At 35.1% G+C, this 24721-nt stretch overlaps 2 protein-coding genes across 3 annotated transcripts; both read right to left on the bottom strand.

The window, feature by feature from the left end:
• Window positions 1-264: 264 nt before the first annotated feature.
• Window positions 265-5624, bottom strand: LOC130969419 (protein WVD2-like 7). Of its 2 annotated transcripts, XM_057895126.1 has the most exons (11): window positions 5472-5563; window positions 5173-5227; window positions 4990-5086; window positions 4720-4772; window positions 3835-4503; window positions 3223-3750; window positions 3055-3119; window positions 2271-2367; window positions 2087-2158; window positions 1732-1818; window positions 265-828 (listed from the first exon to the last, which is right to left on the bottom strand). In XM_057895126.1, the coding sequence occupies exons 5-11, from the start codon at window positions 4501-4503 to the stop codon at window positions 799-801; spliced, it is 1548 nt and encodes a 515-aa protein (XP_057751109.1). In that variant the 5' UTR covers window positions 4720-4772; window positions 4990-5086; window positions 5173-5227; window positions 5472-5563; the 3' UTR covers window positions 265-798. The 2 variants fall into 2 exon arrangements, with proteins under 2 accessions (XP_057751109.1, XP_057751110.1); XM_057895127.1 differs by lacking the exon at window positions 5173-5227 and having other exon boundaries at window positions 5472-5624.
• A 13552-nt stretch (window positions 5625-19176) lies between these two features.
• Window positions 19177-23514, bottom strand: LOC130969079 (pyruvate dehydrogenase E1 component subunit alpha, mitochondrial-like). The gene is made up of 8 exons (XM_057894658.1): window positions 22603-23514; window positions 22422-22501; window positions 21550-21627; window positions 20784-20879; window positions 20594-20665; window positions 19963-20016; window positions 19764-19829; window positions 19177-19588 (listed from the first exon to the last, which is right to left on the bottom strand). Exons 1-8 carry the CDS (start codon window positions 23291-23293, stop codon window positions 19544-19546), a joined length of 1182 nt encoding a protein of 393 aa, XP_057750641.1. The 5' UTR covers window positions 23294-23514; the 3' UTR covers window positions 19177-19543.
• Between the last annotated feature and the right edge of the window lie 1207 nt (window positions 23515-24721).

Here is a 24721-nt window from a genome sequence, read left to right on the forward strand (position 1 = left end):
TATTTAATCTTGTTAGGCAAGAGAAGAATGAATCAAGATTATTAGAACATTTGACATAACTATACTCCCTAACCCAAAAAACTAATTGCGTGAGAGATCAATATTCATAAAATGAAACTCCCAACAGATAATGATTTCTAACCAAGTTTTATTTATTTATTTAATTTTTTTAGTTGGCAATAGGTGGCATTCACTTCCCTGTGACAACAAAACATGCACTTAAGTACATGCAAGTTGCAAAGATTATTACACAACTACATGACAAAATTACAAATCCAAGCAGCAGAGATTTTCTTTAACCATAAATTAAGAATTTACCTAATACTTAGGTGGTTTTTTACAGTAGGTTTGACCCTACAACCAATCACACTCTTAACAGGGAAAATATCTAGTATTTGATTAATAGGGTTCATATCAACTTTGCTTATGGTTTAATAGAATGGATGGAGAAGAATTATGCAACTAATCATAAGAAATATTATATTTTCTTAAATTACAGACACTATATCATACAATATTATTTTATCATATACTGCCTAAGAAGGGTGTAAAACAAACTTTATTATCCATAATTTGATGCTTCACTCCTTCATCCTACTAAACATTGTTCTCTTCATAAGCTCCTACAATTGCATACTAAACTAGATAATAACTCCTCCAATTTTTGCACACTAAACTAAAATCTTACAGATTAAGTTGCAATAAACATTTCTTCTGAATATGGATCTAATTAACCTCCCCTTTTGATGTATTTAATTTCTTCTTTTTCTCCTTTTTCTTTCTGACCCTTTTAAGGTGCTACCGCACTTTCTCGATCTTTACATTCCCCTGCATAAAAGTAGACAAGATAAATTTAACAGTTATGCACAGAAATTTTAAGGAGGAGTTGAATTGATGTAATAGTGCATAAATTAATGAGAATATAGCTCCTATGTCAAAGCTTTTCATCCTTTCCTATGTTTTATTTTTTCCATAATTTTTGCTTGTGGGTATTTTGGTCCATTTGTGCATAATGGTATAGCACTGTATTGATGTTTTTGGAGATCTCTGATTATTTTTAGCACAATTAGATTTAGAAAAACCACTCAAAAAATTCCACATATAAGAATAAAAAATATTAGGGTAAAATTATACTAACATCCCATGGAGTGTAATATGGGCTAAACTTGAGGGTGTTTAGCATAAGTTACCCTATATATGCATCAAAGTTTATGTAAAGGAACATAATAAAGTAATGAAAACCACCTTAGAATGGAACACAATATTAAGTTTCAAAGATTATGTATAAGAAAATTAAACTAGAAGCTTAATTCAATGCTCCTTAGATTTTGCATTTGCAATTAGTGGTGAATAATGGATCAACCAGCACATAATTCACACAAATAATGTAATCCTCAAAATGATGCATGAATATGGACTACATGAAATTTCATCATAATATCTTGGGCTTAATTGTATAGGCAAAATAAGACAGCGAGGTCCCACCGGTGCTCCCTAACTAGCCATTAGCCAACGAACGATCACCAGATGACAGTTAATAAGTTGTGTGGTACATAAGTTTTGACTAACTTCAATTAAAAATCAAGTTTAATTATTAAGAACAAAGGCAAAATTGGTGGATAAATGACAAGAAACTTGTTTCTTTCATATGTAAGAAAGTTGGCCATAATTAATTTTCACCCTGCTTGTTGATGTGGCGACTGGCAAGGATAGAAATGTAAAAGTGCGTACCTTTTCTTGATAACTTTTTGAAACCTTTTGACCCCGGTGAAAAGCTGGCTGGGGTGTGGCTGTGAAATTATGTTTTACCTTTTCCTCCTGTGTTTATAAAGGAAGACAGCTTTTAAGACATGCAATATAAGCTAAACATATAAATAGACGACAATAGCAATAACCAGCTCTTAACTTAGGATCATATCTATTATCTATTATATATAATACAGTAAAATCTAGCTACTGGATTCAATTTATATACACACATTTAACAATTAAACACATAAATAATTATCTCTAATGCAATATAAATATTTGCAGAAGAATTTAATGATGATGGCATGTGCAGGGAAGTAGTAAAGACTGAGAGTACCTTCGATTTCAATTGAAGACGAGTTCGTTCTACCTCTTTTGCATTTGGTTTTTCCTCTATTTTTCTCGGAGACTAATTAAGAACAAAAGACGAAGGAGCATTTCGGTCAGTACGAATGATGTGTAGTTTCAAATCTAACCAGATTTCTGTATTCTGGAAACATGCATCAAGAGTCAGTCCATACCTCTTTTCCCTTCTCAGCTTTGATGTCGCTCTTTAGGCCGAAGGAAGTTCGGACAGCATTTCCACTTCTTTTATCCATATTTTGAACCTTTGTGTCCCTATTTAACAATAAACTCAAGCAGGTCAGCAGATAGGAAACCAAACTAATATTTTCCATGAAAATAATTCATGGTATATTGGTATATATTTCACTAAGAAAGAAATGAACAAGGGACAGTAGTGGACAATCTTGCTGAATGTGCATTGATGATGTCAATCAAGTTCCTTATATATAGAAAAACATTCCCTCCCTCGCCTACTTTCAATGATTCCCCGGCTATTGCTTTGATTTTCCTTATTCTCACATTCCATTTCCAAAAGGGGAACTTGTAAACATGGCAAGCTTATATCTTTGTTTTTGTGTAACAAAAAAGAAACTCCATAAGCAATTAGATGCAGTTAAGGTGATGGGGTGAAATAAAAGTTGATAATCATTAGCAGGAAGTTCCAACTTAACGCAAAACAAAGACGGTTTTTACAGCACTATCATATGGCTCCATTCCAACTTTCTTAAGTTACCTTTATTCACTAAAACAAACAAAAAGGATGAATTACTTTACATGAATAATTGCTTAAGTTACCTCTATTCACTAAATGAACTCCTCCTTTAGTGGTTATAAATGTAGTTCCCTAATCCGGTACTTATGGCTATTCTACTCTTATCATTTTAACAAGTAAAAGATGCTCATGAACTAGTAACATAATAAACATAGCCAAACACTAAGAATGCCGATTCAAAAACTTACTTTCCATTTTCTTTCCGCAAAGCTAGGGATGTTGGAGCCTTTTGCTCTGTCCCCATAGAAGAAATCTGCCCGAGAAATAATAGGAAAACATTTTCAGTTCTCTACATGGAAACATGATAACTTATAAACAATATACAGTTATCCTTAATAATGTCTTTTCTAAAATACCTGTTTTTTCACCAAAAATTTGTCCTCGCCAAAAGATTTTGACTGGCTGAAACTATTCTGGAAAGTCTTAAATGCCCGTTTGACTATGTCCTTGTCTCCCATTTTCTCCATTATCAAAGATTTCCTCATTGTGCTATTAGGAACTGGAGCTGGAGTTGGATCAGGTTTGCTTGGACCCAAACTGAGGGACATGTGCAAAGATTTGTTAGGAACTCTTTTTGGTTCCCCAGGGGAAGTAGCTTTTTTCCCAGAGAAAGATGGTGAGTTTCCCCTTTTAGCTGAAGTAGCGGATGCTGGTGTTTTTGTAGGAGTTGAAGCACGCTTTGGAGTTGAACTTCTTGGTGTTGAAATTTGCGATGGAGTCGATGAAGGCCTTGAACTTCTTGGTGTTGAAATTTGGGATGGAGTTGATGTGGGTCTTGAACCTCTTGGTGTGGAGATTTGGGATGCTTTAGATGAAACCGGTGCGGATTTCTGCTTCAACTTTGCAGCACTGCTTTCCTTGTTCACAGGCTTAACCGGTCCAAACTAGATGGCGAAAAACAGGAAAGCTGGGTAACCAAATAAGCAAAAATAATAAAGAATTTGATGGATACATGAATTAAAACATACCTTTTCAGATACTTTAGGATAATCTAATTTCACATCTTTTGCTTCAACTTCTGAAGCCTCTTCGGTCTCATAGTCCACATTGTGTGAAATTTCCTTCACATTTTCGGCTTCGATGCTAGAATTTCCTTCTTGCTCCACACTGACCACTTCTTCAGGCTTATCTTTCTGGAAACTATCTGATTTACCTTCCATTTCTTGGTTCTTTCCTTCAATTGATGGACTCTGATGATCTCTTGAAACCACAACATCATCCTCCGAATGATCAAGTTCGGTCCTAATTTCTCCACAAACTAAACTAGATTCTTGCTTGACCTCATGAATGGAACCTTGGGTGTTGTTGGACACATCAAAACCAGCATCATCCCCACAAGTATCACAACTTAGATCTTCGCCATTCCGATGTGGCGATCCGAAAGGATCCTTCTCCAGTTGCCTCCCTTGGGCCAACAATTCGGCTTTCCGGGCCGCAATGTTCTTGTAATGAGCTTCAAAGTAAGCCTTCTTCTGGGCAACCGATCCGGGAGTTGCACACTTCTCAACTTCTTCCAAGTACTTGTTTGGTGAGAATGCAGACCATCTCTCCCAAGACAAGGAATCATTATCAAATCTACCAAAAGAAACAGAAACTTGCAAAGCATGATTCGCCGCCGCCGACGCTGTCTCTCCCATCTACTTACAAAAAGAGAGAAAACCAGAACAAATCAAGAAAAGGCTGAGCAATAATTACAAGCAGCCAAAAGTCCAACACAAGGACAACTCACTATAACACCAAATCAAAGGAACAGCAAGGGTTTTAGCAAATCAATCAATACCAATAATTGAAAAAGAAAGAATCCATCTTTAATAAATCTTGATTTAAAAGGACAAAAGGGGTTTACAGCTTACCTTAATCTTCAACTATGGCTGCATCCACAACAAATTATCCCTAGTGCATGTTCCTGCAATGGGGGGAAACAAATCATTTGGGGATCTCAATGGAAAGAACATGATAGAATGAAAAATTAACAAGAATAAAATAAAGATATGCTCACAATGGGACAAAAAGAAGACTAGAAAAACAAAGATGAAGCAAATGATGAGTAAAGGAACATGTGCATATGAGAGAGAGAGAGAGAGAGAGTGAGAGTGAAGAGAGGCACTGATTCTCATTCTCACCCTTTCAACTTCCAGTTTTTTTCTTTTTTATTCTGCTTCTTCACCTTTCACTTAACAGCATCATTTGTCTTATTGTTGTTGTACTTTGAGGAAGCTCCTAAAATCATAAAAAGCCAATGTTATTATTATTATTATTATTATTATTGTTCCTGAAAAGTTCAGGAGTTCTAGATCAACCCCCACCTGTATTATCACACTTCCAAACAACAATTAACTTTCCTTAATGAAAATTAACTACCTGCAGCAGTTAGAGATAGACATAGACATAGACTTCTAAATATAATAGTAGAAGATCATAAAGCCAAAGGAGTTACATAATTGAGATTCAAAAGAACACAAAAAGAAACAAACTTTATGGGGGAAAAAAAAGTTTAATGGGGTAAATGAGATTAGCTGGCACAAATTGAAACAAACAAGGGAAGGGGTTCACAACCAATGTCATCAATCATTTCCTCTCTCCTTTAATAATTATTTTACTTTACCTAATACCTATAGAGAGTAGAGTAGAGTGTACTAGTTTAGGGTGGTAAGTTCCAAAGCATGTGTCCCAAGTGAAGAGGGTCCTCAAGACGGTGGTGGTGGTGGGTGTTCATGAGATTGGATCAAAACCATAAGGAGGCCCACATGAACAAAAGTTGAACAGTGACAAAGGGTGTGTGTGTGTGCGTGAAAGAGACATGTGATGGGTCTATATGCATTAATTAATTAACAACCTCTCAAGATAAAGAAGATATTCTTCTATTGCCATCAATTTTTTATTTTTTATTTCAGCCTCAAATTTTTATGGGAGGATAACCTATAGTAATCTACCAAATTTTTAAAAAATAATTATTTAAATATTAAATCATTTTAGATATTTTTATCAAATATTTTTATGTGAACAATGTGTTAAATTTTTTATTCTATTATTTTTTTTTGAATATAAGTAAAATTTGAACACCATATTTTCTTTTATATTATAGTAAATAAGTGTGAGGTATTATTGAGTATTTTTAGTTTGGATAAAATTCTTAAATTCAATCACCTAAGAAAAAAATGTTGAAAAGAACGTTTCAATGATTTGATAAAATTAATCATTTTTATTGGTGCTAGACAGCTAAAGAAAATAAAAGGAGAAAATGATTTTATTTCTCAAAATTTCTTATTAGTAAATAAGATAGAAAAAATCAATTAGCTTTCAAATTTTAAACATTGAAAATATTATTACCTTATAAAAAATGTTAGGTAATTAATATTTTTTTGTATTTAATTTACATTTGAAGTCATTTTAGTTAACTCCTCGTTTTATTTCACTAAAAAATTAAAAATATTGGTCTCGTGTGGATCCCTCCCAACATCATTGGTTCAACTAACATAGTAACATGGACCTAGTAACATTACAATATTACATGGGACACACACAGACACATTTGAGTTGACCATGCAGAAATTGAACCGTGTCTCATTTTACTTCAAACTGCGGTTGTGCCAGTGCATAAATGGGCCCAAAGCCCAGCATGGTGATGAAGTTTGCTATGGTAGACTTGACTTATGGTTTCAACCTCAGGTCTAAAAAAATGATTTCAACCTTAAGTCTTTATCAATTATCAATTCATCATACACAACCAAAATGATGTCCTAATCATTTTAGAACATGCATTATTGCATACATAAACATTTTCCCTTGGGTTGCTTTGTTTACTTGGCATCCAATGCTCTTAAGCTACTCAATTAACAACTAACACCCCTTTCACATGTTAAAGCTAAATAAACATCGCCATCCACCACCTGCTCTATCTCTAGAAGAATTGCAACTCACTGCTTACCTCAAATGGTATCTAAAATGAGAACCCATTTTAGGTGTATGAACCTTTATTATTCTTATTCTTCATCGAGTCTATACCAAATATTATCAATCTTTTATGTGCTTGTATGTCTCAAAATTTGATTTTTCTAGACATTATTTATGTCAATATAATTAGATTCTGCTAATTAACTTCTACATAACAACATTTAATTAGATATCATCTAAAAGAATTATACAATGACATTACATAACAATTAAAGTCTATTACTATTCGTCTGTTACTATAAGTATGTTACAAAAATACGCACGTAAGTATATTCATTTTATTTCATATCCATATAGTTTTAGAAGTGAACATGGATTGAATAAGATCCGCATATCTGTGATATTTATCTGTCTTTGATCTGTAATTTGCAGATATAATTTGATCCGCACTCTAATAAAATCAGATTGCGGATGCTATATTTATATCCGCAGATTCGCAACTAATAATAATAAATAATATATATACTTAACTTTCTCCTCTTTCGCCAGAGCCTCGCTCTCACCCTCTCTCCCACACTCCTTCTTCTTAGACGACCCATCACCACGTCAATGCTCTGCGCCGCCACGCTAGGGACTTCTCATCACTCTCCCTTTGCATTTGTCCGATTTTTCTGTGTGTTACTGGCTTTGTCACTCCTCTTCCTAGTGTGCTACTTCACCTTTGTTCCTCTTTGCCTCGTCCATCTTTGCCTTGTTACCTCTGTTCTCACCGCTCGCCTCCTCGCATCCTCGCCACATTGCTGGCCTCTTCGCCTTCTCCCCTCGCTGCAAGCTTCCTCGCCTCCTCGCTTACTCGTTGTTGTTCTGCTTGTGGTCGTTATTTTGCATCACTTCTAGTTCTGTTGAGTTCTGTCTAATATCTAATGTTGATAATTTTTTCTGAATATATTTTGTGTTCTGGGAATTTCTTCAGTTATGCATCTCTTGTATTAATTTTATTTTAAAAATATTTAGATATTATTAGAAAATCTTGTTTCTTCTCTAATGTGTGGTTTAAATTTGGTACTACTATCTGGTATCAAAATTCTAGTTATTCTCTATTGTACTAATAATTCAGATTCTTACTCTACTTTTTGTTTGGACTTGATAGTTTTTCTTTTCAATTTTGGCTTATTGATATAGTATGGTATTTATTTTCAAAATTTTAAATATATCTTTTAAAATATATTTAAAATCCAAGCGTACTCGTAAAAGAGAAGTTCAGATTCAGTGGATGTTTTGTAACTATATCCCGACAGACCTATAATAATCTCAACACAGAGATTGTCAGTAGGACTCTCAACAAAACATCTCATAAATCCGATGCTATTTTTCTTTCCAACACTAGAAAATCCCATGAATCTGATCAGTTTTATTTTTGATAGGTAGGATCCTCAAATAAAAGCCAAGCCTAAAACATACGTGAAACTAAGACGCAAAGATAAGCATATTAAAGAATCAAGTTTTCAAAGAGGGAGAGAAATTTAACAATCTTCCATGAAACTGTTGAGGACACTCTGGAAGAGAAAATGTTGGTGGATTGATGGTGTTCATTGTTAAAAGGTGGAGAATTTTTATGGAGGTTCTTTATTAGGACGAGAGAGATAATCAACTATTATGTTGTGGTTTTCCTTGACATGCTTAACTGTGAATTTATAGCAAGAAAACCAATCTTTCCATCTCAAGAGTTGTGAATCTGGAAGTGTCTTTCCTTTGGCATCCAATATTGATGGAAATGATGTATTGTCTATTTCCACGATAAAGTGGTAAAGAACTCAGATGAAAATTGAATTTCTCTATCCTTATTTTGACTGCAAGAATCTCTTTGTATGTGGCATGGTAATGCTTTTCTGATTCTTTGAATTGTCCACTGCCATGTGCACAGTAGTGTCTTATTCCATCGATCTCTTCAAGTAGAACAGCTCCCCAGTAATTATCGCTAGCATCAATTTGCAGAATGTGTTGTCCTTTGCTAGGGATTTTTAATGGAGGGGGTTTGAGCTACCTCTTTTAAGTGCTTGACAGCTGCTGTTTGTTTAGGATCTTAAGGTGGAGTTTTTTTTAGCATCCTTGATAGCTGATTTGTGTGCCTAGTCACATCTGAAATAAAGCCACAGATATAGTTCACAATGCCCAAGAACTGTTGGAAAATCAGGAAAATTTAACAGTTCTTCTGAAATGTGATCTTCTTGTTGGAAAAATCCGTCTCGAAAAGGTCATTTTCTTGAATTTGAGCCTGTCTAATGTAACTTTTTTTTGCAAATAACATAATTCCATATTTCTCAATAATAGTAGCAAATTGGGCCAAGAGAGTTTGATGAGTTGGACTATCTTTTGAGAACAGAAGAATACCATCTATATAGATTAGGGCTAAATGGAGAATGGACTCAAAGATTTTGATCATGATTCTTTGGAACAATGATGGAGCTACCTTCAATCCAAATGGTATGACAATCCATTGGTATTGTGCATCAGGTATACAAAATTCTGTTTTATATCTATCTTCAGGATGAATACCAAGCTGCCAAAATCCAGCTTTAAGATCAAACTTGCTAAAGACCTTGGCATCGCTGAGGTGAGAGGTGATAGAATTGATTCTAGGTAGTGGGAATTTTTCATCTTGTAAGAACATGTTTAAGGGTTTATAATCAACGAGTAATCTCTTTTTTCCTCGAACTTGTTCTGATCTTTTCTCAGTATAGAAGGCTTGGCACACCCAATTGGATATTGTGGGTTTAATCAATCCTTTGTTCAGCAACGCATCATATTCTTCCTTCGATAATTTTAAATCTTCAGGATTCATTCCTGAATGAGTTGTATTGTGGGATTGATATCTTCATTCTTCTTGAAAGGTATTCGAATGTAAAATTCTTGTTTCTTCAACAGGGAAAGAGGGTGGACAAACTTGTCATGGCTATCACAAGAGCCCTTTCCTTTCTCAACCAAGCCAACAAATCCCACTGAAGTGAAAATCCTGGCTCGACAATGTCTGTTTTACTAGTTACACAGACTCCTCCTTGTTACACAGATAACAACCAACCCTCGATATTTTGATATCGATTTTTCCTACTGCATCATCCCCATCATCAAGGGACCAATTCCAGAAGAAATATTATGGTTCATATGGGCACTCTCTGCTCAATATGACTGTGCCATAGTTGTTTTCACTCTTACCATGTATCACCTGCTTTGTGATAAGCAATTATCGAGGCCACTCCTTGAACAACTTCTGACCATGTTTGCCCCTATCCCAACATAACGAGGAAAAATTTACAATGCACTGGAGACCTGTGGGTTGAACAATGTGATTTTTCCTTTTTTGGTAAAATTTTTTGGCAAGATGATAGTTTGTTTTGAAGATACTATCTTGGAATTTTCTAGTATTGGAAAGGAAAAGAGCATCGGATTTCTGAGATGTTTTGTTGAGAGTCCCACTGACGACTTTTGTGTTGAGATTATTATAGGTCTGTCGGGATATAGTTACAAAACATCCACTGAATCTGATCTTCTCTTTTATGAGTACGCTTGGATTTACCTCTGTGATATCAGTGCCTAAAGTCTTATGCGAAGAAAAAGCACATTAAAGATGATAGGAAGTAAGAGAGACCTTAAACAAATGTCTAGTTTTGAACCTAATCAGTCTGTTTTCCATAATACAGCCCTTACCATCAAAAGATTACCCTCAACACTTAAGAAAATCTTGTCCAATAAAATTGAGAATCTCGTAGAAATTACCCATGTTCCAAAAGATTCAAAGATACATATGACCCAACAATCACTTATAAACCCATACACCTTTTACCACAGACAAAAACGTTCATCCATAACCAATATCCATCATCTCATCACCAGAAATCCTACACCCCATGTCAAAGAAATTATCCAGACCTCACATTTACAATAATGTGGCTTTCAAGCTACAGCTGTTGAACAGTATGTCACGATTGAGATCCCACAAGAACTTATTCGTGATTACCTGCAACAAGGATACACTCATTTACATCTGGGAGCAATAAAGTTAATTCTGACCTTACATGACAGGAAACGCTTACCTGTGACAGCAAAGATTGCACTCTTAGATACCACATTTAAATAATACTAACACGCTCTCATTGGAGCACTTTTCACCACCTTAACAAATGGAAGTGTGATCCTCACAATCTCTCCGAATTTTACAATAAGACTCACTGATCCAACACTTGCTCAAAGGATCAAGATACAAGTCTAACTGATTGGAGTAACACAAGACGCTAGTGCTGAGTAGGCTACACTCCAGCATCAAATCTGTATAGAGTCCAAGATCATGCCTTAGACCTAAACCTCCTAAATTCCACAGAAGATGCTCTCTTAATGTTCATTGATAAAAATCATGGGCCAGCCATAGTAAACATTCCAAGAATGATTACTACGGAGGAACTTTCCTCTATAGTACCTTTGGAATAGATCACTAATTATGAAAGAGCTTTTCCACATGTTCCTGATGTGCATACAACAATGCCTCTGATCATCAGCCGAGCACCAGATGAAACGATTAGAACGGTCTTCCAAAAGCCAGGAACAGAAGGACAATCATCTTTTTCCAGACAGTCATCATTCAGGAGAATTTGTACTATTTCTCCTCTTACCATCCAACACACAAGTGGTTAGGATGATCCCCCAATCCATTACTTCCTAGAAGAAAAACCTGTTTATGCCTCACACACTAATAGCCATTTTATGTGGGACGTTGATCCAAGTATGTGTGATTTTGACTGTGACTGTGACTCATGGGGCGACTCTGAGGAAGAAGGCTACTTGAAAAAGAAGTCAAGAAAAAAGAAAAAGAAGCAGAGTTGTATTGTTTCACTAAGATTTTACCCACCAGATGAACCTGATGAAACACCTAGACTCAATCTAAAGAAGAAATCCCAAAAAATCTTCAAAAATCATCGTCTGAGTAGTCCCATTACTCTACAGTGTGTGGCTACTATCCGACCTTATGACCAAGAGTTTCCTCCTCTTCAGGTTACCATTGATGACCAGCGAATCACACAAAGACCATATGTGACCCCTAAGGGAGTAACTCCACAGGGATACCAGTCAACTACGCCACAAGAAGAGGTCCTAAACTGGCAAACTGAAAATGCCGTTAGCTAAAATAAAGTTCTGTTAAGAATTGACCATACCTTAGAAACACTTGTTGACAAAACTGACAAGTTGTCTACACAAGTGTATTCTTTGCAAGCCTATGTCAATGAATTGAAAGAACGCCTAACTAGGCAAGCTCAACAACTTGATCAAGACCTCAAGACGTACATCCAGACTCAGTACTTTAGTCCTGAGTTTCACAAAAAATATCAAGAGTTGACGCGCATAAAAGCACAGCTTAAGCAAATTGAGGAAGATAGGGCGAGACAATCCAAACCACAAGCCTTAGCCATAGACCCACTATTCATGTATCCACCACCATATCCCACATATTCTCCCATCTTTACCCCTACAACAACCTTCTCCTGATATGCCTGATTATGATAGTATCTTCAAAATAAACTATCATCTTGCCTAAAGATTTCACCAAAAAAGGGAAAATCACATTGTTCAACCCACATATCTCCAATAAAAAAGATCTCATGAACCAAGACCAAGATCACCATGGCCAGCAGCAGTTTTCTTTAGAGGGGAAGCTTCTGGAGAAAAACCCAGCAAGACCTATGCTAAAGAAAAAGAAATTAAAGAAGGATCGCCAACTCCTGGTAGGACCATAGGTATGCTAAGTACACACACAGCAATGGATGATACATTCGATTTATCAGATTCTTTTGATGATTCAACTAAGGAGGATCATATGGTAGATAAGTCTGCTATTGCAATGGTCAACTCTGTCCTTGAAGAACAAGACAGAGAAGAGGTTTCAAAGGTAGAAGAAGAAAAAAATTATCCACCGCCATAACCTCAACAATCAGACCCAACCCAGATAAAAGCAGGTAATCACTATTTTACTTTTGACAACCTTCCTCTACACAAATATAGATAAAGGTTAAATGATTTTGGTGCATGGATTGATGCTATAATGGTAGCTCCAAACACAACTATCCAGCAAGTTCTCTCTGAATTCGTCACCAGAATGATAGGCAATCTTAGAGAATGGATCAACATCTTTAGTTAGTATGAATGCCTGCAACTCATTAATGGAAGTGCTGCCCAGTTCTTAGGAATATTACACAAAGAATTTTTAGGAGATATTACTATCATCCAAAAAAGAAATTCTCAAGAATACTTTGATATGAGATGCTGCTCTCTCAATAGAAAGGATTTGGAAGCTCACTACAAGAAGATGGCAGCTAAGTACTATCCTCTTAAAGGACAGAGTAATCCACTTCTTAAACAAGTATTTATTGCCTTGCTTCCAAAAGAACTCCAACCGGAGATTCAGAGAATGATGTTTACCCTCCGAAAGGAAATTCCTACAACAATTCTTGGAAAAATTTACCAGCTGGCTTTAACAGCTCTTGACAAGCTTTGTGAACAGCAACAGATGATCAAGCGACTAACAAAAAATTCTCAAAAGCTGAAAAGAGCCTGTAACAAATCCTATCTGAAGATCAAGTGCAAGGATACTGATTCTTGTGACTGCCAAAAAAAAAAAAAGACACCACTTCAGGAGGACTCAACGACCAACTTCTAGCAAAAATCACTTTGGAAGTAGAAGAAACGCTGGAAGGAAAAAACGTTATTTCAGAAGAAAGAACTTCAAAGATAAAAAAATCCAACAAATATTTCCTTTGTGGCCAGACTAGGCATTTTGCAAAAACTTGTCCAAAAAAGAAAAACAAAAGAGAAATAAAAATGCTTCAATCTCTACAAGATGCCATCTCTTTACAAGATGATGAAGATCTTAAATCTATTCTTGAAGAGCAATCAGAAAAGGATGAAGACACTCAATATGTCTTGCATATCTCTAACTCTGAAAGAGAATGGACTGAAGAATATGATGATACCTACAGGCTAATCCAAAGCATAACAGCTTTAATGCCTTAACAATGGATAACAAATCAGAAAGAGTTGGGATATCTAGGAAGTCTAGGATTCAGGCATATTGATGGTTTTCTTCGGCCTCGCTTCAATCTTAAAATGAAGGCATCAAAATATGATGTGCCCATAAAAACTATTGCCTTATTAGACACAAGATCCTGCACCACGGTTGTTAGACCTAACTTGCTTCCTCTAGAAGCATGGATCCCCTTCAACAAAAAATTCATTGCATCAAACAAAGAAATCTTCACAATTGATCTCATTTCTAAAGAAAATGTTGGATTTTGGATATTCTCAGGAGCAACAACATGATGAAGAGTCTTAGAAAGCTATCTTTCTGAACAAGATGTACTTTTCGGGTTCGATGCTTATTACCGGACACGAGAAATTTTCACATGGCTCAATGGATTAAAGTACAAGAAGAACTTCTTACCATTCGCCACCACTACTGGTGTTTTTGAAATCAGCAAAGTCCCTTCAGAGTATGAAAATGTTCAAAAAAAATTGCTGAAAACTTAATGTGACAGTCATGAAAAGTTCATCCACCTTCTTCCCCTGTGGAAGAATCAAGAATTTTACATCCGACTACATTTCAAGAAGAATGAAGATATCAATCCCACAAAGACAACTCATTCAAGAATGAATTCTGAAGATTTAAAATTAGCCAAGGAAGAATGTGCTGCGTTGCTGAACCAAGGAGTGATTGAACCCACAACATCCAATTGGGCGTGCTAAGTCTTCTATATTGAGAAAAGATCATAACAAGTCCGAGGCAAAAAGAGATTAGTCATTGATTATGAACCCTTAAACACGTTCTTACAAGATGACAAATTCCCACTACCTAGAATCAATGCTATCACCTCTCGCCTCAGTGATGCCAAGGTCTTTAGCAAGTTTGATCTTAAAGCTGGATTTTGGCAGCTTGGTATTCATGCTGAAGATAGATATAAAACAGATTTTTGTATACCTGATGCACAATATTAATGGACTATCATGCCATTTGGATTGAAGGTAGCTCCATCATTGTTCCAAAAATACATGATCAAAATCTTTGAGTCTATTCTCCATTCAGCCCTAATCTATATAAGATGCAACATCAACATAGTAGGGTACTCAAAGATGTGACCCACAGATGAAAAAATCTGTCTCAACAATCTTGCCAAACATTTTGCTTTTTGTAACCCTGATATCTATACGCTCTCAGGGATTATTGAAGGACTTTCTCTTTGCCAAGAAGATAATGGTTCTAGTTCCTCGAGAACGACCAGAACAATACAAGAAGAGTTAAGGCAATTCTAGACTGGTTTTCTTATTGGATCCATCTCTTTTCCAACCCAATCACTCGCTCAAGACTCAAACCCATGGGATAATCCACCACTTTCTCAGAGTGCTTAGAATTATGAGGAAGAAGCAGATACAAGAGTTTATCCACTTTTATCTAACCCAATACACATGGACGTAGAAATTGATGATGACACTGACGTTAGGATTTTTGCTAGTAAAGAATTTTATAAAAATATAGTAGCCTTGTAAGCATAGATTCTAAACCAATATAAAATCCCTTCGTACAAACATTTGGTTGTCACAAGTAACAAACCCCTTTTAAATTGATAACCGAGTATTTAAACCTCGGGTCGTCTTCTCAAGGAATTGAAGGGAGGTATGTTCTTATTATTGGTTATGCAAAGGTATATTTTGGGGTTTTAAAAAGGGTTGAACAAGTAATTTAATTGACAAGAAAAATAAATAAATGACTATAAAATAAACTCTTGGCAAGATATGAGAAATTGGAAGTCCTATCCTAGTTATCCTTATCAGGTGTGATAAGAATTGGGTTTTAACCCCACTTAGTTAACCTTTACTAAAGCAAAGGAAAGTCAAGTGGACTAATTAGTTTGATCCTCAAGTCCTAGTCAATCCCTATGGGAAGACTAGCTTTAGAGCGATCTAGATCAATTAGAATCTGCCAATTTCAACCACTGCTGAGTTTGACAACTCAAGAGTTACCAATTAATCAACCAAAGCCAAAAGGGAATAAAATCTACTTGAATGAAAATAATTTGGATAGAGCCCAAGCATCAATAACATAAATTAGAGAAAACAATCATAAGTCTGAAATACCTCAAATAATATTAATTAAGAAAATCATAACATGAATGTCATTAAGCCAAATTGGCAACATCTATAATTAAAAATAAGAGAAGTCAAAATAAAGGAATATTAAACCTGGAGCTCAGAAGAATTGTAAGTTGAAATAATAATAAATTCTAAATTCTTTAAGAGGAATCCTAAGCCTAAATCCTAAATCCTAAGAGAGAGGAGAGAACCTCTCTCTCTAAAAACTACATCTAAAACCTAAAATTGTGAGTTATGAATGAATGATTCATTTTGCTCCACTCCCAGCCTCTAATATGTGTTTTCTGGGCCGAGAACTGGGTCAAAAACAGCCCAGAAATCACTCCCAACGCTTTCTGGTCCGTACAGGTCGCGACAAAGTGACGCGGAGGCGTCATCCACGCGTTTGCGTGGAATGAGATTCGCAGATGCTACGCATCCGCGTGGAGCGCGCATTCGCGTCGCCTATCTGTATGGCCACTATGGCAAATTATATATCAAATCAAAGCCCCGGACGTTAGCTTTCCAACGCAACTGAAACCGCGTCATTTGGACCTCTGTAGCTCAAGTTATGATCATTTTAGTGCGAGAGAGTCAGGTTGACAGCTTTGCAGTTCCTTCAACTTCTTGTATTTCTTCCACTTTTGCATGCTTCCTTTCCATCCTCTGAGCCATTCCTGCCCTGTAATCTCTGAAATCACTTAACACACATATCAAGGCATCTAATGGTAATAAGAGAGGATTAATATTAGCAAATATAAGGCCAAAGAAGTATGTTTTCAATCATAGCACAAAATCAGGAAGGAGAATGTAAAACCATGCAAATCATATGAATAAGTGGGCAAGGACTTGATAAAAACCACTCAATTGTACACAAGATAAACCATGAAATAGGGGTTTATTAGACACTGAAGAACCAACTGAAGTGCCGTTAACTACTTATGAACGACTTGATGATTACTATTTTCATCAAGAAAATGTGACCATATTTACTCCACATATTGAAAATATAGATGATATTTCGGAGCATGAGCCCATCACTAAATTTAGAGCATAGGCCCATTACTAAAGTTCTGGCCTGTAGTCAACAAATAATTATGAGTGCTTAAGTAATGAAGTTGTTATCCTTATCCTCCGCGTGTCTAGATCCTAGTAGTTTGTTTAAAGTTGTTTGTCCTTATGTAATGATGTGGCAGGAGATAAGATTCCTTCTTATCTACCACATGTCCTATTTTCATAAGTTGTGCAGATTTTCAACTTATCTACAGGCTTCTATATATAAAAGTCTCCATCCTTGTAAGAACTCAGAGTTTCAAAATAAAAACTATTGTGAGATATTCATCCTGAATACTTGTTAAATTTCTCTCCCTCTCTAAAAACCTGATTCTTTAATATGTTTATCTTTGCGTCTTAGTTTTACGTATGCTCTAGGCTTGCCTCTTATTTGAGGATATGAATTTGCGGATCAAATCGGATCCGATTTAAAAAAAAAACACAAATATGATATCAAGTTTGGATTGGATCAAATTTTCGGATATATCTGGTTTGGTTATCAAGTTGGGCTTTGCATGTCACAATGACACCCTTCCCAGCACGGCTAGTAGGCCCAAAATATAATAGGCCTAAAACTGGCCTTCAACTTCACTAGTCCTCTTTCCTGAATAGAAGGAACGGTGAGAACTGAGAAGTCATTGTGCTTGGTGCATTGTAGCTTTTGCAGTGAACCCAACAAACGAGATCCACTTGCGCTTATAGCCTAATAGCATCACTTGCCATATCTCCAAGCAACTTCCCATTCTTAGCTAATACTAATACTAATTACTAATAATAATAAATTAATAATAAGTGGCAGCTAAGAAGGGGACATAATTAGTGAAAACTAGTACTAAAGCAAAAAACAAGAATGATTATGCTTGGTAGTGACGGAGCAAGGAGGTGATTCAATTATGGTTACAAAATAGTGAAAATACCAAGATGGTTTAGTACTTCATTATTACTGCCTTGCGCAATTACGTTACTCTACTTGGGACTCATTATTAGTAAGAATAAGAATTTGCCCAGTGGCCGTTACATTATTTGTTTAATTAAAGTGATGATGTGGTTCATGCATTCAGCTGGCATGAATAAGTCCCTGATAGTAACACCTCTAAAGGCGTAGACTAAAGCTGAAAAGGACTACTAAATAGTATTTATAAAATAATAAAATGTAGAATGTCAACAGCTGCTCCTCCCGAATTTTAATTTGGCTTCACTTGATCAATCCATGCAAATTCACCTTCTTTGAACAACTTTGGTATTATAAAGTACGATATAATTTGTTAAAATTCGAGTAGTCTTTTGAAAGAAAGCACAAGATTGGATTGGGTATTTATTTTTTATTTTTTTTTCTTATTTGCTATTGGTTTTTTTATTACTTAATTTCTATGAGATATGAATATTTTACTGAGTTATCGTGTCTACGTGACGGACACATTTTAAACATTACACTCATCTAACACTTGCCTAGTTTATATCTAATCTGTATGACTTTTATTTATATAATATTTAATAAACAAATCAGATAAGTTTTTATATTTTATTCATTTGATTTTAATATATTATAATTTTATTTTGTCAAAATTTATCAAATCAAATCAATCAATTTAAACCAGAAAACCTCCTACCCCATGCAACATCACACAATGCTTACCAACTACAACTGAATAAAGTTTAGGAAGGTTATCAGGTGTACCAGGAACACCGGTATTCCAGTTGTTTTAATCGTTGATCTGAATTATAAAAATTATATATAATATATATTAATTAAAATCAACGGTTAAAACAACTGGAACACCGATGTTCTGAGGAACACCTGATAATTTTCCTAAAGTTTAATCATCTAATAAAAGGAAAAATATATTTCTAACCAAGCTATACAGTTGATTTCTGTTTTTATTTTTTCCCTCAATTGAAAGTAAGGAAGCACCGAAGCATTAGCATAAAATACATAAATTCTAAGGTAAAACACACTAATAAATCATTTCAACATCAAAATTACGCTAATGTCCTATTTTGATTTTCATTACAAACATATCCTCTTGAATGATTCTAGATGACCAATATTTCTCCTTACTAATCAACAACTCATTTTTCTCCCATTTTTCGGCTAAAAATACCATCACCTAACATTCACCCTAAAGGCATATGCGTCAATAGTTCATAACGGAAACCACAAGCATGAATGTATGTTTGAAAATAATCGAAACAAACAATTCTGAAAACCCAAAAAATGGTTTCAATTGCAAAACAATCTAGTAAAACGGGAAAAAAGTAATGGCGAAATCTTGCCACCAATTGTGGATGTAAGATTCATGTAAGTTGTGAACAATGAACTCCCAAAATTTGCAGGGCACCTAGTTGCATGCATGCATTATAAGGGTAGGTATCAGCTCCTCCAAAATTATAAGACAAAATGAATTGATTTCCACCGTCATTGCTACCCAAGAATCAATTTCATATACAATTAGGAAAAACTAAACCAATAGGCAGAGAAACAATCCTCTGCGGTAGATTTTTTTTATTCGCTGCAATTTTGATCAGCACGGAACCAAGGAAACAAAATATTGAAACAAAGATTCTTTAGGGCAGAGTAGCTCTAAGTTCTTTCCTATCAGCACCATATGCCTGCAGTTCAGAATATTGCCAACCATAAGATTTGAGTCAAGCACACCATGTACCAAGTAACGTTGGTGGTGAGTATTAATTGCATGAATATAACAGGATCTGAATCTCTTTTTCATGTATTTTAAATTTTTAATAACTAGAACAAGGAGTCAGGACTAGATGAAATCATCATTACCTCAACACCAAAACCTTTAACGTACACATTAGTAAATAGTTCAGATGGATCTGGCATATCACTCTCCTGGAAATCATAAATGAACACAAGAAATTCTAAGATTTTAAACCATATTACAAACAGCCGCAACAGGAGATGCAAATACATGCGATACCAAAAATATTATGAGAAGAATCAATAATTAAGCTATGATTTTAACCTTTGCTTTTGAAATGGCGTTGTCAACTTCTTTTCTGACCTCCTTCTCGATGTCCTAAAAGAAGAAAACATATAATATCGTCATCAATAAATTCTGATGTTTCAACAAAATAATATATATCTAAACAATAGAGGAATAAGCAAGATTGATAGAATCCATGGACAGAAAAAGTGTGGAACTTATATATATATATATATATATATATATATATATATATATATAGTACAAAGTCTTTGCCATAGTCAAAATAGGTGACTTTCATGCAATGCATTGAAAAAAATAATGATTGGTAGTCTTTTCAGTCGAACGATAACTACATAATAGAATTCCAGTAATGCACATAGTAACTTATGAGGTCAGGAGTCAAAGACGACGACACTAAATAAGTATTATAAGCAAGACAAAATAGATAACTCACGAGAAGGACAACCCAAGTCATATAAACTAAGACATTGAGTTTTTCATATCTAGATGCGCATAATATCCATTCAGAACTTGAAAGTATTTTTAACTATTAAAGAAGAGACGAAATGAAACACCAAGAAAAAATTGGTCCCAGACAAACTTAAATCTAAATTTCATAATTATATGATCAACCATGAAGGCATGAATCAAATGTTCATTCACTCACCTTTAGCTCTGTCTCAGTAGAAATCTCATGAGACAGCAACAACTTTCTTATTCTCTCAATTGGATCACGCTCCTGTAATCAAATTATCAAGGAAAAAAAATTAACAAACTCGTCAATATTAATTATTTTGTTTAAGATACACTGTATTGATGTGATTTGTTAGGATATTTGACGCTAGTGACTGGCATACCTGTCTAACACCACTAATCTCATCACGTGTACGGTATGTGCTACCAGGGTCAGACATGGAGTGACCATGATACCTGTATGTGTCCATTTCAAGAATCTGGATAGAATAACCAAATAGAGAAATCAACCAAAATCTTATGGAGAATAAACTTTGACAAGTCTAGCCAAACTAAATATAGTCCAGTCAGTTTTAAGATTTATCTATTTAGATAAAATAAATAAATCCTTTCTTAGGCAACCAATGTAACTGTGCGATAGGTTAGAGAAAAACAAAAGTCATGCTATCGGACTCGGACAGCCTTTATCTAGTAGGATAACCATTTTTTTTCTGAATGTACGGCAATTTCCTTCACAAAGTACATTTTAAAAAATAGACAAAGATCAAAGTCACTCTGCAAAAGATATGCTCAGTTTATGGTTAAGTCAGATACTAGACAATAGCAAATCATGATCTCTTTCCAGTTGCCCATAGATATAAAGGATGTTATAATATCTACGTAATTCTAAGGACCTAATCTAGTTTGATGAGTAATCAAGTTTTGTTGGCTGATTCCGCGGTCCCATCAGCTCTGAAATTCTCTATCAAGTATTTGCACATGAATGAATATCTAGAGAACATTCTTGTGGCCGTGAACTAATCTGACGATAACTGGATTATCACAGTTGATCCATCCTATTCCTAACATGACCTAGAAACTTATATATAAATATAGCATCAATTGTTAAATACTAAATGGCGCATAAATAATAGCATGTAAATTACTCACAATTGGTCCATTCTTTAAAGCATGCTCCTTTGCAAATTTGCATGCTTGTTTCACAGCAAAAGCATCCATGCCATCTACCTGTACAAAGTTTATTTCAGAAACACTGTAGAGGAAAACAACAATGTATATGTCCAGCCAAAAAGGAGCATCAAACATAGCAACCATTGTTCTAGTATACTCCAAAGACATGCATCCACACAAGAACAACAAAATCTTCTAGTATACCATGTTAGTGTCAGTCCCTCACAATCTCGTTCAAGATTCTTATTTTGAAATGAAATTCAATAAAAGCAGCAGTGGACCATAAAGAGTATCACTGATTTGTAAAACTTAAGCTTTCTGCCTATACGATCAAAGACTGTAACTTACACATCCATGGCAAACTCAATTAAGCAAAAAGCATACAAGCAAAACCTACGACGTAGTACATCATTAGGGTTTCAGAAACACTTTGCCTGAATAGGCTAAATCCTTTCAGAGCAGATAACACAAGAAGGGGGGAAAACCTTCTGTAAACTTTCTGACTGTGTTCATCCAACCACAAGTTACACAAAGGTATTAGTACGTAAAGCATTTATCTAACTTTCCTTCCTTCGTAATCAAAACAGGACTGGTTCCACAACAATCCTTTCCAAGTATGCTAATGTTGCATACATCATCACAATGAAAGAGCTTGTCTGTTTTACCTTTGGAGAGATGACGAAAATACTTCTAGTAGAAATAACAACATACACAATTATCTTTTCATGGTGAACAAAATGTAAACCACACATTACACAGGCACATAGCAATAATTTCAAATGCATAATAAGTAACAAAACTTTAAAATAGACAACACTGCAGTAACACTAATCAGGAGTTCTTAATCTCACCTTCAATCCGGGAACATAATCCCCACGCTTGTAATAAGCAGGACTCTTTGCAGCTCTCCACTCAGCAGTTCCCATTCCATCTGTCACATCACGCAGGAAACAAAAACAGAAACCAAGTCCTAATTATGTTCTTGATATTCTAATTTTCGAAATGTAGCGGCATAAGCAATACAAAACTCACAATGGTTATTCTCGCAGACCAAAATTGCAGGCAAATCCCAAAGCGCAGCAATGTTAAGAGCCTCAAACAACTGTCCCTGATTAGCAGCACCATCACCATACATAGCAAAAGTCACATTCTCATCCTTCGAGTACTTCTGTGCGAACGCCAATCCGCAACCGAGCGGAACCTGAGCTCCGACGATGCCGTGGCCGCCGTAGAATCCGCCTTCCTTGCGGTAAAAGTGCATGGATCCGCCCTTGCCGTTGGACATTCCGGCGCGGCGTCCCATGAGCTCGGCGAAAACCTCGACTAGGTTTCCACCGCGGCTGAGGAAGGTGCAGTGGTCGCGGTACGCGGTGATGATGCAATCCTTCCTGGTGATGGCGGCCTCCATTCCGACGGCGACAGCCTCCTGACCGTCGTAAAGGTGGCAGAAGCCGCGGATGAGCTTAGCCTTGTAGAGGCTGTCGGCGGCGATCTCCATTCGGCGCATGAGGGCCATGTCGCGGAAGAAAGAGCGGAGCTCGGCGGCGGAGGTGGTGACGGAGCGCGACGGAGGTTCGCAGTTGTGAGCGGTGAAGGGGATTGAGGTCTCGACGGTGATGGAATCATTGGAGGAAGAGATCGAACGGCTGAGAATCGATGGGGCGCAGGAGAAGAAAGGTGAGATCGGTTTCAGGAGATTGGATCCGGAACGCGAGAGAGCCATTTGGATCTGTTAAGAAAATGAATAATATTCAAGATTATAAAAATAAAAGAAATATAATATTTTTTTGTTTTCGTTCTGTGTTGTTGATTCTGTTTGTGTTGGTGTTAGGAAGAATGAGAATGAAGGAAGAAAAGTGGTTGGTGCTGCAGCTGCGTGGTTTTGTTGATGTTAGGTGAAACTGTGAAAGAGTTGAGGGAGTGCAAGCTACACGAATGGAAGAGTGAATGTGGAATGGGCCAATGGTGTTTTAGGGAATTTTAATTTTTCCTTTTTTTTTTAATTTTTACTTTGATATTGGTCGTAAAGAAGAATAATATATTTATTTTTCTTGACCAATTAAAGGGATCCCTTCTCTGTTCTCTCTCCTTTCTCCTTTCGCCGCCGCCTTTAAAGTTTAAACACATTCGCATTAGCGTACCTTTTTCACGGGTAAAATGGTAAGAGACTCGAAATCTCAACACAAGTTATGCCTCTTTCAAATAACAAGTCTGTTCGAACTTCGAAGTTTGAATTTGTGTCCTTAGTTTTAGTTTTGGGTTTAACTTGGAGTAACGTTAGTATTTTTTTTATAAATAATTTATGAAAACTAATTTTTAAAAATATATTTTTTTAAACGTAAAGTATATTTTTTGTCTTTAAAGTTTAACAAAAATTTTAAAAAATATTCTTAAGTTTTATTTTGTTTCAATTTTGTCCAGAAATTATCGATTTGCATCAAATATACCGTGAAGGCTAATTTTTCAAAAAATTTAAGACCAATCTAACAATAATGCATGAAAACTATGCTTGATTTGCTTTTGTTGAAAATTGTTCTTATGAAATTGTTATTGAATTGGTCTTAAATTTTTTGAAAAATTAGTAATTTTTGGGACAAAATTAAAACAAAATAAAACTTAGGAGTATTTTTAAAATTTTTGTCAAACTTCAAGGATAAAAAATATACTTTACCCTTTTTTAAAAGTATAGAATTTAGTTGTTTGATAAATTAAACTACAAATGATTTTTTATAAACACAAGTAAGAATAATCATATTTGATAAAATAGTTTTAAAATTTAAAATAATCTTAATACACATAAATAGAGAAAAAAATTATTGTGAATAAAATTTAGCATCAATAATTAATTAAAGAGAAATCTAAAAATTTATTAATATATGAAATTATGTTAAGAATTTTAATTTTAATACACACAAATTTTCACTTAAAAAAAACCAACTTTAGTAAACTACTCGTAAAAATAAAAAATTTACTAAATTAAGTTTTAAAATAATCATAAAAGAACAATTATTTAGCATTCATTCGATGAGTAATTAAAAAAAGTTCTCTATTAGTATAATTTTTAAATTAACTTACTTTAATAAATACATTGAAGACTTAAATTTATATTTTTTTTATAAATTTTCTTTAATTAGTAACTTAATATGTTCTT

The sequence above is a fragment of the Arachis stenosperma genome, chromosome 3 (assembly GCF_014773155.1).
Source record: "Arachis stenosperma cultivar V10309 chromosome 3, arast.V10309.gnm1.PFL2, whole genome shotgun sequence".
Lineage (NCBI taxonomy): Eukaryota > Viridiplantae > Streptophyta > Magnoliopsida > Fabales > Fabaceae > Arachis > Arachis stenosperma.